This window comes from Eucalyptus grandis, chromosome 2 (assembly GCF_016545825.1).
Source record: "Eucalyptus grandis isolate ANBG69807.140 chromosome 2, ASM1654582v1, whole genome shotgun sequence".
NCBI lineage: Eukaryota > Viridiplantae > Streptophyta > Magnoliopsida > Myrtales > Myrtaceae > Eucalyptus > Eucalyptus grandis.
The window spans coordinates 45,952,379-45,970,573 of NC_052613.1; the positions used below are offsets into that span (position 1 = coordinate 45,952,379).

Sequence of the window (18,195 nt, forward strand, 5' to 3'; positions counted from 1 at the left end):
TAGAAGTTTCCATGATTGGCCGTTAGCTCCTCCTTGCAATTTGTAGCTCTGGAACTCTTCAAGGAATTTGATTACAAGATAAGGCATGCGGCAATGTTTTAACATGTAAGAGCTGGTGATTCTTACCAGCTTTAGTTCTACACAATAGTAAACCCACAGCATCGCATGCTGAATCACTGATACACGTCTCAGAAATCGGAAGCAGTAGCTTCTCTTTATCTCACCAGTCGGTAAAGTGCGTCCCTCAGGACATACTCTTTGAGCTCTTTTTATCCACCTTGTTTGGCTCAAGCGTTTGTCGAGATCTTTGGAGGCATCGATGACAAACTGGAGATAATTGTGCGGCTCACCATTGGTCTCCCTGAACTTCTCATAGATCAATGAAATCTTCACCGTTCCAGACTCCCCTCGGGGAAAACCTGGTAGACGATATTGTAGACCTTGTACTTTTCAAGGGCGTATCCACCTACAGCAGCCAGCGTCATCGTCTTCTTTTCCTGATCTATTTCCACCTTCTCCTTGAATACCTCCTGTACCCCATCTACAAATTGGTCCCACTTAAATGTGTTTCATTCATTATAAAACACAAGCACTTCAAATAGTCCAAGAGCTTTTTATTATATTGTGCGTTGATCGACGACAAAATAAACATATCTACAGGCATATATTTACAAGCCTGATGTACCTATCATCGGGTACAATTTGGACAGACCTCGGATTAATCAACGTTACTAGGTTCGTTCGTAAGTACCGATGGTGTAGTTCCAGAGTGACGGAACCCGGATTGACCCAGTCGCCCTATGAATTTTAGCTCATTGGACTTTGTCCAGTGAGGCATCAGGAAGATGGAGGAGTTCGGAGCCCAAACGTTTGTTGTACTTGTCCTCTGGCTAGTTGATCTCGAACTCTTCCTCTAGCTTCCCCTCAAGACCCATTTCCTTTCTCTACAAACGCGAGTGATAGGGCACAAGCTTCTTTAAGGGTATTATACAACTTAGTTTCAATTAGGATCACCGACCCAAAATGTTCATCAGTGGTACCAATGATCTTTGAGTTAACAAAGACCAGGAGCATCTCCATGATACAACTTGTGGATGAAGGACCAAAAGTTGAGGAACTTTGTAGTTGAGTTGAGAGCGAAGCCACAACCTTTGGAAGGATTGAAGGTGGAGTTGGGGTGACCTAAGTCAACTCAAAGTAATATGATGATCCATATGCTTTTTCAGGAAGTGGAAAACTTGCCGGACAACATGGAAATAGCTAAAGTGAAGGAGTTGCTTATGGAACAAGTTGGGATTAAAGAGTCATCTAGTCGACAAGTCAAGAAGGGAAAGATCAAGTTGCATTGGAGATAGAAAAATCACCGACTTTCGAGAAAAGTGACAATACGAAGGAAGGATGCCTTTGGGCAAGTGAAAAACTCTGAGTTGAGAGCACCATTGAGCTTGTTGCTTGATCGTGTGGGAGAGAATGTTACAGTCTCAAGATTTTCAAGCGTTTGATGTATTAAGAAATGATCCAAGGAAGCAGGATAAGCCTTGAATTAATAAAAGCCTAGGGTTTCTTGCAAATGTATGTTTGCATTCAATATTTCTTGTATTTAATGAGGTGGATGGTGGTCTTGTATTTCATAAAATAGATGGTAGTTGGAGCAGTAGTAATTAGAAGGCCTTATATGTATATATAGGGGTTCTCTCCTCATTAATATCGTTCAACATTTAAGTAATAGAAGTATATTCTTTCCTAGAGCTTTTCTCTATGGATCGAGCTAGTTAATAGGCAAGAGATTGACCCTCGACAAAGAGGAACAAATAAAAGAAAGCATAAGTTGCCGCACTGTGTCAATCCCAAGTATTGACCCATCACATCAGGACCCAATAGAAGCTGTAAAAATTATCGATCATAAACTGGACAGGGGAAACTCATCAGATGCCTGTAACGGGTCAGTAGATTGCTAATGGTCATCGTTTGAGTTTAAAATTCCAATACCTCATCATTCACAAGACAGTGACAAGGGATTCGGTCTTTGGAATGGTCTGAAATCTGTGTCTGCTCGCTAATCTATACCGAGTACATTTGGGCAACGTGATTTGAGGTGTTTCCACGCTGGCATGTAAATGTCTAGCACTCTTTTAAGTTTTGCAACTGGATTTGTATTTGAGTCACTAAAAGCTTTGATTAAAGTTTCCAGTAATTATTGTTAGCTCCTTGCAATGTGTAGCTCCGGAACTCTTCAAGAAATTTAATTACAAGATAAGGCGCACGTTTCTGTTTAAACAACATAAAAAGATGGTGCTTACAAGCTTTTATTCTGCACAATAGTAGACCCACCGCATCACACACTCACTGTTGCATACATCTCAAAAGTCAGAATCAGTGGCTTCTCTTTATTTCGCCACTCGGTACCACACAAGGGACTTACGACATCCTCTTTCAGCTCTTTCTATCAACCTCAACCTGGTTTTGGGGTCAAGTGTTTGTCGAGGTCTTTGACGAGATCGACGAGAAACCGGAGATAATTGTGTGGCTTGCCATCGGTCTCGTTGAACTTCTCATAGATCAACGAAATCTTCACTGTCCCCGACTCGCCCTTGGGGAAAACCTGATATACGATCTTATAGGCCTTATACTGCTCAGGATGTGTCCGCCCACAGCTACCATCGTCATCGTCTTGTTTTCCTCATCTATTTCCACCTTCTCCTTGAATACCTCCTGTACCCCGTCTGCAAATTGATTCCGCTTAGATGTGTTTCATTCATGGTAAAACACAAATGCTTCAATAATCTAAGACCTTTTTTATGATATTGTGCGTTAGGCACGATTTGGGCATTACCCTCTAAAGATTAATTGACAACATATTAGGTTCATAAGTACCGATGGTGTAGTTCCATAGTTTGACGGAACCGGGAGTGACCCAGTCGCCCTCGTGAATTTCATCTCCTTGGACTTTGTCCGGCGAGGCATCAGGAAGATGGTGTTGTTCGTAGCTCAAACGTTTGTAGAATCTGTGCGCTGGTGAGTTGATATCGAACTCTTCCTCCACCTTCCCCTCGAGACCCATTATCTTCCGCAGTATGTATTAGAACACGAGCCTCTTTCAGGATATTATACTACTTAGAGTTTCAAGAATAAAGATTGGGCGTCTTGGCTCTGATCTAGATCTCCTATTTATTGGTTTTTTGATGGGAGATCAATGATTTTTTCGATGTGTGTGCTTGTTTTGGGTATGCGTCAAGATCATGCACAAACTCTTAAACATGTAGAAGCTCGGGTGACCACCAATTGGTGACCTGAGCGCAGGTATTAACCCAACGTTTGTAAATGGAGCTTAATCAGATTTATATATGTATTATTAAACTATATAGTTATTTAAAAGAACTTTTTTTCTACAGGAGCATTTCTTTTCATTTTCACATTGATTATATAGCCCACTATAAGATAACTACATTTTCCATCATAACATACCCCGAAAATGAGACTTTGGTCGAGTATATATTGAGTCGGTTCTTGCTAGGTCTTGAATGTGGGTATGGTCCTAATGGACAGGGAATCAAACAAAATCCACCCTATATTGCCACACCAGGAAGCTCTAAATTTGTTTATGAATTGTCATATCCCGAAATGGGATACGTCATAATGCATGATATGATCTCCTTACGAAGGATTATGGTCTCTAAACACATGATACAAACGCATATATTTTGAATTTAATCCTTGAGAGAAAGAGTCATAATGCATTTAACTTTAATGGCCAAAATGTGGGTTTTTTTTCCTTATCTTCATGTTCCGCCTTTGTTTCTTTTTTCTGGAAAATTACTAAAACTGTCCTAAACTTATTGCAATTTTTCCAATTCAGTTATATTTTTTTTTTCTTTCCAATTCAATCCTAAACTTTTTATAATTGTGACAATTCAGTCTATACGGTCAAATTTGGTTAGCTGGTGTTGATGTGGATGTTGGCCAACGCCGACCATACAGCCAATATTGACGTGGGAATTTTTTAATAATATTTTATTTTTTCGAATCTATTATTATTATGTTTTTTTTTTTTCCCATTCTTCTTCTTCTAGCTAGTCGCCGAGCCGACCAGAGGTTACAACCAATGAGGTCAACCTTGCCGGCCACTAGCGAGAGCAAGCCTCGTTGTTGCGATGTTGGGCGAGCTCGCCCTCGCTTGGTGATGGCAAGGCCGAGCTTGCCCGCAACAACAGTTTTTCGCCTTGCCATGGCTTGCTCACCTTGGCTAGATCCGAGCAAGGGCAAGGCCTCGCCAAAAGCTAGTGAGGTCAACCTTGCCAGTTGTAACCTATGGCCGATCCGATGACCGACCAAAGGAAGAAGAAGAAAAAAAAAGAAGAGAAAATAATAATTTTTTAAAATATTATTAAAAAATTGCCACATTAGTATTGACTGGCATCCATGTTAGCGCTGTCTAGCCAAATTTGGTTAGATGGACTAAATTAACATAATTGCAAAGGTTTATGACTAAATTAGCCAAAAAAAATAAAAGGTTAAGACTTAATTGAAAAAATCACACTAGATTTAGGACTCTTCCCATTTTCTCTCTTGCTCACGAACAACTGCTCCTCTTCCTCCTCCTTGTCCCCGGTCAATGTTTATCGTTGTTACTCATACTTATGGGCAAGAAAAAACGAATTAATCTGCGACTCAAGCCAAACCTTTTTTGCAATTTGGTTTGGTTTCGTTGGGTATAAAAAGTTTTTATACCCAACGACACCGTAAAAACGTATTGTACTACCTTCTAATATTTTAATTGTATGTAAGAATTACATATTAAGTCACTTCCTTTCATATGTGCAGTAGTTTGGATTTTCTTTTTGGGAAGAATTACCAATTCAATTAGGAAATCTACTACGATCATGCTTCCATTACGGGCTTAAACTTGAATCATATTTTCAACAAGGGCAGTGAATAGCGAATTCTGATAGCAAAACCCTTTGGCTACGTTTGGTCGTCCGGATAATAATCATGATAGGATAGGATAAAGTAGGATATTAAATCATTTGGATAATAAATGCGGACATATTTAATCTTATCAAGTGTTTGGTGCACTTAAGGATAAGATGAAAAAATAAATATTATATTCATTTAAATTATAAAATTAAAAAATAGAAAATTCAATTAATTAAAGGCCATGGAAAAACCCTAGATCTAGGAATTGTGGCCACCTCCGCAGTGGCCACTATTGAAAACGGCAAGTGATATCTTCTCTTTTTGTTAAGTTCTTTCTTTCTTTAAAAAAAAAAAAAAAAAAAAAATCTTATCCAATCCAAGCTTATCCCACCCCTCCCCCGGATTTTTTATCCAGCGTTTTATCCGGATATATCCAGGTTTGTCTAATCCGGTGGACATTCCCAAACATCAGATAGGATAACAAATTATCCTATCCGGACTCAAATCCGAACTACCAAACGCAGCCTTTGGGAATTGCTACCTGTACGGAGTGGTTATAAGTAAATTAGAAAGATGAGAAATACTACGTCTACCCAGATTGATTTATGAAATTAGTCAATTAGAAGTGATGTGGCAGATTATTATATTGTGTTGCATATGCTCTTCTTGTTTGAATGCACGCTTGCAACCTGCTTTAATCACCTAATAAAATAATTTTGGAGATTATTCAAATAAACCTACCATCACTCTAGTAAGATCCCAACTGGGAGATAAATGTATGAGAGCCATGTAGTTGCTCAAAATTTCCGTTGGACGAACATCGTCTTCTATCCTTATCTTCATTCTATATTTATGGATCATGAACTTTGGTTATAGATTCCTAAGAGTGGGTTTCTGAATCCTACTACAAAAAGATAAGTACTGCAGTTGAATTTGAAGTTTCAAATATAATTTTTGAGTAAAACAAAAGTGATTAAACATATTTGGTTTGATTTTGAAAATCATTTCCGTTATGACATTTGCATAACACAAAATACATCCTACAATAAATGGTAGCATTAACATTTCACTTCGTAAGAATTCTTGTAAGGACTTATTTGTGAGATTCTTGGACATAACCATGCCTTTGGAAATATGAAAGTGCTTTTAGGTGATTCAATCGAGTTGATATCAATATTGTACCGCTTGTCTCATAATGAATCTTGCTTCTCTCTTAGACTTACTTCCTATCATCTGAACTACCCAAATAATGTGTTTAATTTACTCATTTGGTTTTGATCGGATTCCTGACTTCTTAGTGGAGAATCTAAGACCCTTAAATTTCTACAACATAAAGATAAGTACTTTTTGAGTTCATATTGCATGATCGACAAATCATGTGGACTGAACCTATCCAAAAGTAAGATGAGCCTGGTCAAATAGCAGCTTCACTGGAACTTCTATGGCAATTTAGAGAAACTCATGCTATCTTAACATTTATTAAGCGGTCGAAATGTTGATATAGCAACAATATATATATATTACTTATAACATAATTGTCACATATTTGGAAGCTCAGTTTGCAATATTTTACTTATAAAATAATCAGAGTATGTGGATGATCCCTTTTTAACTCAATCAGCCTGGCCGGCAAGGTGCTCGTCGATGTCCTTAGCGAGGCTGATCACGAACTCCATGTAGTCCTTCAGGTCATCATGGCTCTGATGGTGCTTCTCAAAGTCAAGGGTGATCTTCGCCACCACAGCCTCGCCCTTCAGGACAATGTGGAGGGTGACCTTGTAGCTCTTGTACTTCTCCAGCAGGTGCCCACCAACGGCAACAAATGTCGCCGACTTCTTCGCCTCATCAACCTCGATCTTCTCCTTGAATACCTCCTCCTTCCCATCTACACACATATTTACCCGACAAAAGGAAAAACAAAGTGAAAGGTGTTCCAAAATAATTAAGAGTGCTCTCTCTTGATGACTGCAAAGTATTACTTACTGATGGTGTAAGTCCAGAGCTTGACCGATCCTGGAGTTTCCCAATCACCTTCATGCACTTCGATGGCGTGAACCTTGTCGGAGGAAGCGTTCGGGGCATGGTGGAGTTCGCTGCTGATACGTTTGAAGTACTTGTCAGCTGGTGACTTAAGCTCCAACTCAGTCTCCAGTGTCCCCGCTAGAGTCATCTTCTCTGTTCGTTCACTCAATAACCCTAACTAGCTTTACCTCTTACTCAAGATCTTTCTTGAGTATTGTTAGAAATTAAATCAAATTCATCGGTGCCGATACTTTAATACCAAGACTATTGAATTGCCAATACTTGGACACCAAAATCCCAGAATTTATACCGAAAACTGTTTGGTACCCGCATTGAAAAATAGTCATAATTGTTGCGTTACTTTTAATGAGTCCATTGGTACTTCTAGGTGTAGTGATTGTTTATAGAAATATTATAAGATATGATGAGATGTAATGAGATGGTGAGCTATGATAAGATATGATAGGATTTGATGAGATATAATGAGATATGGTGAGATATGGTGATTGTTGTAAGTTTCTAAAGAAAAGAAATGGGGAAGCTAGAGGAAGATTTCGAAATCAACTCGCCAGCGGAAAAGTTCTACAAACGTTGGAGCTACGAAGTCCACCATCTTCCTGAAGCCTCCCCGGACAAAGTCCAAGGAGCTGAAATTCACGAGGGTGACTGGGTCACTCCCGGTTCCGTCAAACTTTGGAACTACACCGTCGGTACTTATGAACCTAATAAGTTGTCAATTAATCTCTAGAGGGTATATGCCCAAATTGTGCCCCGCGATAGGTACTTCGGGCTTTAAATATTACCTGAGGCACAATATCATAAAATGCTCTTAAATTATTGAAGCGTTTGTTTTTTACCACGAATGAAACACATCTAAGTGGAACCAATTTGCAGATGGGGTACAGGAGGTATTCAAGGAGAAGGTGGAAATAGATGAGGAAAACAAGACGATGACGATGGTGGCTGTGGGCAGATTCATCTTTGAGCAGTATTAAGGCCTACAAGATCGTGAATCAGGTTTTCCCCAAAGACGAAGCAGGGACAGTGAAGATTACGTTGATCTATGAGAAGTTCAAGGAGACCGATGGCGAGCCACACGATTATCTCCGGTTTCTCGTCGATCTTGCCAAAGATCTTGACAAACACTTGATCCCGAAACAAGGTTGAGGTTGATAGGAAGAGCTGAAGAGGATGCCGCAAGTCCCATGTGTTGTCCCGTGTGGCGAAATAAAGAGAAGCTGCTGCTTCTTACTTCTGAGATGTGTATATCAGTGATTAAGTGGGCGACGCTGTGGTTTTATTATTTTGCAGCATAAAAGCTTGTAAGAATCACCAGCTTTTCATGTTGTTTAAACAGAAACTTGCGCTTTATCTTGTAATTAAATTTCTTGAAGTGTTCCGGTTACCAGCCGCAAGCCTAGAAGCTGGCCTCTCCTTGCCTAGGTTCTCGGATTCAGCCTTTCGACAAGTGGTTCGACCCTAGAACCGAACATTCATGCTCTCATGAGAGTAGAATAGAACCGTTCTTTGAATTTTTTCTAGGTTTTCTTCTTAAAAAAATAAAGAAGAAAAAATTCATTTTATAGAATATTTGCCAATTGCTTCTGCAGTTCTGATTATCTGATACTCAAATGAAAATTTGATAGAAACAGAGGCGAGCAGTAGCGATATCTGAATGTTGACAGGGCATAACTTTTGATATGGATGAAGTTATGAACACTATAAATACTTATTAGAAAGCTTATTCAATGTGTCGCGGTGCCATCGGTTTCGGTTTTGAGTCTATTTTCCGACTCAAAATTCACTGCTTTGTCATGGATGAGCCACCTTTTAATAATTTTTTGTCAGTCGCTTTAGTTTGTTTGGAAAAGTTTCTATTGCTTTGTTTAGTTTAGACTCAGATTTAATAGTTATAGTTTATAATTCAATTCAATTTTCAATATAAAAATAAAGGGGTAGGGCCCTATTTGTTCAGTTCCTGATTTTGTGTTACTAACGGCTTGCATGTTTGTGTTTCCTTTTTTTTTTTTTGTTCATGAACAGATTTTATGTTTTTATGTTTTGGGAACAAAATTAGAACAGAAATAAGAAAAAAAAAAGTTGTTTTTTTTTTTTTTCCAGAAACACTTTTTGAAAAATTGAAAGAACAAAAAAACAAGAAGCACTTTTCTTCTTCTTTTCTTCATCTTTTTTCTTTGGCCGGCAACCTTGCTGGAGGGTCGCCGGCCCCCGACAAGGCTGAGTGTTGCCGGTGCGGGGTGAGGCTCGGCAAGCTCGGGCTCACCCAAATTCGGTGAGGCCGAGCCTCGCCGGTGGCCGGGCGAGCCCGGCTCGATGGATCCGGGTGAGCCCGAGCTCGCCTAGCCAAGGCGAGGCCGAGCCTCGCCATGGTTGGGCGAGGCCGCCGGCCCTCATCGGCCGGTCACCAGCCATGGTCGAGGCCGGCGGCCCGATCAAAAGAAGAAAAAGAAAAAAAAAAAAGAAAATAAAAATATTAAAAAATTAAAAGAAACATAAAAAGAATACAAATTTACTAAATGTGTTTCTATTCATTTTTCATTCTTGGAACAAGTTTACCAAACATATCTTTCTGGTAAAAAATTGTTCCCCGGAACAATTTTTGAATGAAAACACAAACAAATGCACCCTAATTTTCTAGAACTAATTCCAGTTCTATAGTTAGTTATAGGTTCCAGTCCTAAAATCAACCTAGTGGAATCATGCTTTCCTAAACAAAATGGATGCAAACTAACCAATACACGTAGATGAAGAAAATGTTGCTCTAATGGGGAATGAAGAAATGAAAATAAAGTGTGAGACTTCACCTAAGTGTCATATCTTGTGAAAGACTGCGGTCAATTACTGCGATAGTTATAGCTGTCATCGGCACATTTGGTTAACATTAGGGTGTGTTTGTCTGAGTGAAGGGAATTTCTGCAAATTAGTTTTCTAGACATTCACAAGTTTGGTTTGCTGAAAATGATTAGTTAATAGAAAATCATGCATGGTCCAAGGAAATATGCTTTATTAAAATTAAGAAAATGAATTTCCTAACCTAAAAAGGAAAACATATTCTTAAAAAATGATTTCTTGACAAAAATTTTCCTTTATCGTGAAATTTTCTTCAAAAGAAACACGGCCCTAACTTCATATAATGAATATTTACCCAAGTTTTGCAAATTCCATTACGGATCTTTATTGGGTAACTGTACATCATCTATATTGGCTGTGAACGAACATTTTTTCGTTATCATTGTCCCGTGAATGATACATGCCCAGAAACGTGTTTAGATGGTTAATTATACTCTTAATTATATTATGACGGAACATAAGGAACATTTACATTTTCCAGCGGTTAATATAAAATGAAAGTTGAAGGAAACCTTATACTTTAGGACTTTAGGGGGGCGACTGATCACTACTTTGGTGTGCATCCCCGGGATGCATGGGGTCTTCATCATCTTTAGATGCTCCATGGAAAGTTGTCCCGTGGGGACGTCGCTAGTGAACTGTCCTCAATAATTGCGTCAGTGATTCATAATGTTGGCACGATATTCATGGGTACGTTGGACAAAATATGTCCATAAAATCGGATATCACATCGACTTTGCTCACTTTGTCGTTTTCTCCCGCGATAGAGATCTCACACGTTTGGATAGCTATATCTACTTCTGTCCCCCACTTTGTTGATTTAGTCAAAAAGACCTTATATTTCTATATATATTGGATTTGGAGATAAAAGAAAAACTGAAGAAAAAAAAGAAAAGACTAGCGCCTTTATGTTGTGGAAAACGTTGATGCTGAGGATTGAGATTTCGGGCAATTACGAGGGCGATGCTGTGATGGCTGGAGCCCTCTTCTTGGGCCACTGTTGGGAGAGAATATCAGATTACCTCTCTTTATAGACGATATAGAGGACCCAACCGAGCTCGGGCGTGAGAGATTTGTGGAAGCATGTATTCGCGATTACCTTTGGCGGGTTTCTCTATTTCGAGATATTTGATGCCAGTTGTATATTAGACCAAGCCTGGCCACACGATGACTTGTCCATCATCGAAGAAGATCCGCTCTAAATCTTCGAAGCACATTGTTTTATGTCGTTCCTAGTGTGATCGGAGATGGTTTGATACTTCGACTAATATCAGATGATGAAAATTTAAGCCGATTTGCGTGGGAATGTCAAGCTATGTGCATTGTTTGGCTACTTTTAGTGGTTTAAACTTTAAGGAAAGACAGCTTGTCTAAGATGGTATTATAGCACTGGTCAATGATTCAAATCCCGCTACTCATCCTTTCTCATTTTTATCTTGCCTATGACGCGCGTGTAAGGACCGCCTTACACTCGAGATGAAGTGTTGAATGATATGATTATATGTATTGTTTAGATATTTTCTAACATTTTAAACTTATGGGGGAAAAAAAGCAGCTTGTCTGGCAGGGATTGTATGACTTTAATAATCCTAATCAAGTGGTTAAAAACATCACTAAGGTATATGAAGAGATAAAGAGCGCTCAGCGTGAAGAAATCAATCTCCACATGTCAATTTATTTTTCCTCATCACTAACAAAACATATTTTGGCACACGTGCTTATAAGTTGTAGTCTCTAACACAATTGAGCCAAGTACCATAGTTCTTGGAATGTGACCTATACGGGAAGTACAACATTTCGGTATGTTTGCAATGAAATCTGAACATGTATTAAATTGAGTTTGGTTAGATCCAGAGGAATCCACGTAGTACCATTCTATCACTCAGAAACCCTAGCTACCTTTAGCTCTCACTCAATATTTTTGGTTTCGTTGGATGTCTCGTTTATATCGTCAAATCAGATTGGGCAAGCGAGGAAAGCTTACGAACTCACACGGTGAATTTGAAGTGGATGTTTAAATTACGGCCTCCGTTCAGCATATTTTCTACAAGATTTCACTTTTCAAAGTTTTCTACTTTCACAATACTGACTACAATTTTCAAGAATAATTAGTACGCCGGACACTATAATGTGTTTTAAATTTTTAGTTTGTAATTAACAAGAAGCACAAGGACGCTCATTAACGCCTGCAAAACTACAAAGTGGTACAAAGTCCATGTAGTTACCTACATGCAAGTTTATAGATTCTCTGTCATGTTTGCACGCTTTATCAATTATTAAAATCGAAACACACGCTAATTTCATAGCACTTATAAAATTCATATATGGAACTTTTTTAGTAAAAATGGCGTGTAATAAATAGAATGATTGTGTTAGGTTTAGTACCCTAACGACGCGAAAAAAGGTGATCACTATCCTACAAATATCCTAATTGAAACGTCCAAAATGCATTGCATTATCTTTTCTCAAAACTTTGCGCATAACTTTTCAAGGGATTTGCTTGCCTAGAAGACAGGGCGACACTACTTCAGTATCATACAACATTCGGTTTAATAGGCAACACATGCCATTGGTGCCGTCATAGTACCTTCAATTTGCCTTTATATGATTTTTAAATCACCTGAACAATAAAGCTTCAGACCACCAAAAAGAAAAACAGAACAACAAAACCAAGGAAAATAGAGAAGGCGCCAAATTGGAGCCCAGGACAAGTAGCACTAGCACAACCAACCACCATACGCCACATCTTACCTCTTGGTTACATGTTGTGCCTTTTTATTTTTTTATTTTTGATGACGTAGACTCCTGCATCGGCCGCACTATGAGGGTCCAGCCAGGCACCAACGGAGAACTAACCCAGTCCCATAGACTAGCCTCCAAGTCAAGGATATTGTAAAGTGGAGGGTTGAGGGACTCGAGCTTGAGATTGATCACCCACAAGCCCATGCCCTTATCACTCCACCGACCTCTTGATTTTTCTTCTTTTTATATGTTCCTCTCTAACTCTCAACTTATTCTCAGACTTTTATTTTACCTCTTTGCAGAACATGGAAATTGAAATCCATGTCTAAAACTAAACGTCTCTACCCTCAACCCCCTAGAAGGTGGGGAGTTCGAGCCCCCCCACCTCCCCACTGGGGCAACTCTTAGTGGTTCACCAACTCCTTGATTACATCTTGGGCCATTGTTTATGTTTAAAAAAAAAAAATGACACCAGGACCGTTAATTCTAACCAATCAAATAATTGAATATTGTTTTATTATAATCCTATCTTCTTCTCTTTTCCATTAGAGGCACTAAAAAGATATGTGTTACATGGCACAACCGGCAATTAACATGGATACTTGTCACGGGTCGATCAATTTCAGTTGATCAAACACCATGCGGCCTTAGGATCGGTGATCCCAAGTCAGCCTTACGCACACACACACTTGAACACAAGAGTCGGATGAGCAAAGAGAGTGTATTTGCTTGTGAATGAACTTATTACAAAGTGGGAGAGGGATCCCTATTTATACAAGAGTGGGTCGTATCTCAACCATTGATCATCCCTCCAATCTAATGGTGTATTACAAATCCGTATCATCATTACAAGACTACTCGATGGCTGTACACAGTAGGCCCTTGGGAAGACCATGGGTCGCGCACGTTAGGCCTTGGGCGGACCATGGGTGAGTGTCAAAAGCAAGATCAAGTTTGCAGGTCCGTCTGACACGCGATCAGCCAAACGGTCACAGGCTGCTCGTGGGCTGGCTGAACATCGTTCACGGGTCACTCATGGATTTTGCATGGGCCTTTCGCTTATTCTACTCATGGGTTGATCGTGGGTCGACCGTGGGCTGTTCTCGGGTAGCCCTTTGTGCGTGACCCGACCGATCACGAACGGTCTTGGATCATGCTTCGTCCGTGGGCCGTGTCCGATCTAACGGTGTATTACAAATCCGTATCATCATTACAAGGCTACTCTTAGGCTACTCGATGGCTATACACGGTAGGCCCTTGGGAAGACCATGGGTCGCGCATGTCAGGCCTTGGGCAGACCATCGGTGAGTGTCAGAAGCAAGATCAGGGTTGCAGGTTCGTCTGACACCCGATTGGCCGAATGGTCACGGGCTGCTCGTGCGCTGTCCGAACATTGTTCACAGCTCGCTCATGGATTGCGCATGGGCTGTCACGCCCCGAATCTTGAGCGCGCCAACATCCCACCATGGTCATGCAAATGCGACATTCCCAAGTAGTGTCGCCGACCCCATCCATTTATCATTGCGCAAGCGAAACGTATTATAAAACCCATGACAATGAAATACGGGATAGAAAAGCAAGAAGTTAAACCACAACCAATCACTTATAAACCAATGGACTTACAAACAAAGGCCTATAGCCAAAAGTCTACAAAAGACCGGCTCTTAAAAATGAATTGTCCTACGACCTACAAGTCGGACACGTTCTCCAATCCTCGTGACTTCATCTCTGCAACTCCTCAAGGTCAACCAAAGCTATCTAGCCGCTTCGTCCACCAGGGACCTGAAATTTTAATCCCACAACTAGGATGAGATATTATCTCAGCAAGTTCAACTCTCCTAAACCCTTATTAGAAAGTAAATACGCCCTAAAGTGGCATAGCCACAACATCAAGAAGACTTACCTCGCATTAGTCTTCATCTGCAGGTTAGCACTGTTTATATAATTCAACCACGTGCAATTATGATAACCAAACAACCGTGGCACAATCACATTATCAGAACAATTCAACCACTTGGATCGTCTCAGCGATCAATCGACTCGGCCGATTACATGTCATTCTAGTAAATCAATCGTTGCTTCCAATCACAACCCTATAGGAAGGTTTAACAACCAGTGGCAATCACGGCCCCACTCGGCACGACCTTTAATTAGGTAGTAGATCTCGGCCCGATGGGCACGACCTCTAATAGGTGGTCAATTACGGCCCTATTGGGCATGACCTCTAATAGGTGGTTAAGCACGGCCCTATCAGGCATGACCTCTAATAGGTGGTCAATCACAGCCCCACTGGGCACAACCTTTAATAGGTGGTCAAATATGGTCGTTCTTCCATCAAATTTTGACACTTGGGATTTTATAAAAAGAATCCCTATTTATCGCAATCACACTCCATTTGCCATAATCAATCATCAAATTCAAATTATAAATATACAAAGCGATCGATCGGCATGAAATTCTAAGCAATCGGGGTCAAAAATAATAGTTTTTTTTAAATAATATTATTTTTAATAATATAATATATTATTAAAAATTCAAGAATTTCGAAACATTTAAGTAAATAAAAAATAAAACCCTATTATGTCCCATCAAGGTTTATTATTAAATAAATTCTCTTAGCCTTTAATTAAACATGCTTTAAATTAAACAAACATCTTAATCTAAATCACAATTAAATAAACTAAACTAACCACCTAAGCTTACTTAACTTAGACTAAGTACACTTAGGGCATCATTAACCGTCTAATCAAGATTTAGTGAGCTAAACTCACCGGATTAGCGAGCCGAGCGGACCAAAACGACAGGGATGCCGAGGGGAACAACTTTCTTCAAAGCGGGCCAAGTGTCCGGGGTCAGGAAGCTGGCCAAAACGGCCCAAAATTGGGCTGAGATACCCACTAAAACCAGCTCCTGTTTGAGGCCGACGGAGGATGCACGGCGGCGGTTCGGGCGCGAAACCGGCAGGGATGGACGACGGCAGCTTCGGTGGTGGTTGGCGACGACGAATGGCGGCGATGGAGGCTCCAAGGGACGGTGACAAGCAGCGGACGAAGGTTGGAAACTCGGGCTACAGATGACCGAATGGCGGGCTAGCCGGTGAGGCGAGCGCGAGCGATGCGTGCGGTCGAACGGCGGCATCGGTCGCGCTCGCCTCGCTGGCGAGCTGCGACGGCGAGGAGCTCCGGCTCGCAACGTGTGATGGCCATGGCTGCTCTAGCTTCTTCTCTGCATTTTTCTGGTCTTCGCACCATGGAGATGGAGGAGAGAGGCGACGAGAGAGAGGGAGGGAGGAGAGAGAAGGAAGGGGGGCCATTTCTTTTCTTTTTATCTTTCTTTAATCCAACAAAAATGGCCCACCATGACTTAAGATGACATCACATTCCACTTACCCAATCCTCCACAACCTCTTCCAATGGGTTTAATTTTATTTTCCACCAAGGCATAAAATCTTGTACAACAAATTCTTCAATTCCACTTTATTCTCTTCCAATTGAATCAAATTGAAGTCCATAAAATTAATCAAATGTCACCACATTTCAATTCACATCTTCACTTGTCCATAAAACCAACTTAAGTCCTAAAAGCGTGACCAAAGACGAGCCTACTAATTTCTCGAGCCAAACTAGCCATTCTCTGATTTAATTGCTGAAAAATTTTGATTACATGAAAATCTTCTAAAGATGAGTTAATATTCCTAAAATGATTTGTGACACACCCTAACTTCCAATTTCTGAATTCGATCTCAATTTCACGGTTAATTTCACTTTAGCACAATATTAGCGCGTCCTAATCTACCGGGTAGCTTTTAGAAATTTTCATGCATTTGACCTGTGGTCGATCAAGCCACAATGTACATCTTTGACACATTGGTGACTCTCGGTTGTCGGGGTAATCTCAAGGTTTCAAATACGGACATAAGATACCCAATCGACAGAAAAGTCGGTCCAGTGTCGATCGATAAAAATTGTGTGATCTGGTGGAATCACCCACACTTAATCACATGCCTCTGTCGAGTCGACCTATCTCCGATCTCTAATCGATTTTTAATTATGCCGTAATGACCCTTGCAGATTAGCTAGGTCAAAAGGTCGCTTCCTGGTCAAATTCTCGAGTCTGATGCATTAAAATCTCTTAACGGCTTCACCTGATAGATTAGTTTTCATATGAGTGGCCGACTCAAGGAAAAGAACTATATGCGTGCCAACGAGATGCCCGTCTCAATTTATTGAAAATAGAATTGGAAAATCGGGATGTCACATGGGCCTTTCGCTTGTTCTGCTCATGGGTTGATCGTGGGTCAACCGTGGGCTATTCTCGGGTAGTCCTTTGTGTGTGACACGGCCGATCATGAACGGTCTTGGATCATGCTCCATCTGTGAGCCGTGTCATTCTCCCCCACCTATTCTAGCAACGCCCTCGTCACGTCTGTGGCATGGAAGTCTTCGACGTGCTTCTTGAACTGCCACAAGCCCTTAGAGGGTTCCCAACTCGCTTCACTCTTGGGAAGGCCCTTCCCTCGGACGAGGTATTCCTTCCTTGTGCATGATATTTCTTCCATATGATCTAGTTGACCATGATGTACTCAACATCCCGATAATAGGAGGTTTTCGCCCCAAGGGGCACTCATTGTGAAGTGCCCCGATCCGAATCGTCCTCATCCGAGTGGAACGGCTTCAACATGCTCACGTGGAACACGGGGTGTAGCTTGACCTTGGACGGCAAGTCCAGCTTGTATGCCACCTTCCCAATCCGCTATATCACTTGGAAAGGACCTTCATAGCAATGGCATGTGGAGTTTCAAGTCGGGGACTTGTGCTAGCCAAATTGCACCTCATCCTTTGATACAAGCCTATGTAAGAAAAATATGGTTAAGCCGATGTTCCCATCTTTCTAGTAGGGTTCCTCCATTATAAACAAGCGGGAAAAGCTTCTATAGTGGACAGCACAAGGCTTTCCTTATGGCCCATAGATTAGAGTGGGGACAGTTTTAAAAACCAGGGAGAGTTACCATTCACTATTTTTCCACGATTGTCGGCAGACATAAAATAAAGTAAAAAGTGGGGACATTCGACAAACGAACGGGCATTGAGGTGTCAAACGTCATCAAACCGGTTAAAACTTCTTTAATAGTCTGAGCTAACCTTGAGGCCGTTGAGCCTCGCAAGGGCTGGGAAATGCAATCGTCGAGATGGGACTTCCAGTATCTTCTCTTTGGATGCGGGTTTTGGTATAAAAAAAGGCGAAACAATGGCAGGGTCGGCCATTGAGCGGACCGCGAAGCGAGAAGTCGAGCGCAGAGGGAGAAAAAGAGGCAGACTCCTTGACGGTTCTAGAGAAGATTCGGGAAGATTTGCATACCTCTTATTAAAAAGGCCTTCTGCTACCATGTCTTACACCGTGAAGATTTGCTTTTGCGTCGTTTTCCGGTGGCTATGACTAGCAGCAGCTCTTCGGCCCAATCAATGTCGGAGTAATTGTTTGGACTGTGACCGTGACAGAAAATTCAGGGTTTATGCTATTTTTCTGAGCAATTGTTTGGACTGTGACCGTGACAGAAAATTGGCTTGAACTATGAAACTCTACGTTCGATCAAATCAATAGTTAAATCGAATATTCGATGCACAAGTCCTGGCAACACAGCACGTA

The 18,195-nt window shown here is 40.8% G+C and overlaps 2 protein-coding genes and 1 pseudogene across 2 annotated transcripts; 1 reads left to right on the forward strand and 2 right to left on the reverse strand.

Annotated features, from left to right (window-relative positions):
* Positions 1–389: 389 nt before the first annotated feature.
* On the reverse strand, positions 390–3,061 carry LOC104435510 (annotated as a pseudogene).
* A 3,466-nt stretch (positions 3,062–6,527) lies between these two features.
* Positions 6,528–7,084, reverse strand: LOC104435509 (MLP-like protein 328). Its single transcript, XM_039307150.1, has 2 exons — positions 6,898–7,084; positions 6,528–6,799 (listed from the first exon to the last, which is right to left on the reverse strand). Exons 1-2 carry the CDS (start codon positions 7,082–7,084, stop codon positions 6,528–6,530), a joined length of 459 nt encoding a protein of 152 aa, XP_039163084.1.
* A 384-nt stretch (positions 7,085–7,468) lies between these two features.
* On the forward strand, positions 7,469–8,103 carry LOC104435508 (MLP-like protein 28). The gene is made up of 2 exons (XM_018864505.1): positions 7,469–7,646; positions 7,910–8,103. The coding sequence occupies exons 1-2, from the start codon at positions 7,469–7,471 to the stop codon at positions 8,101–8,103; spliced, it is 372 nt and encodes a 123-aa protein (XP_018720050.1).
* The last annotated feature ends 10,092 nt before the right edge of the window (positions 8,104–18,195 follow it).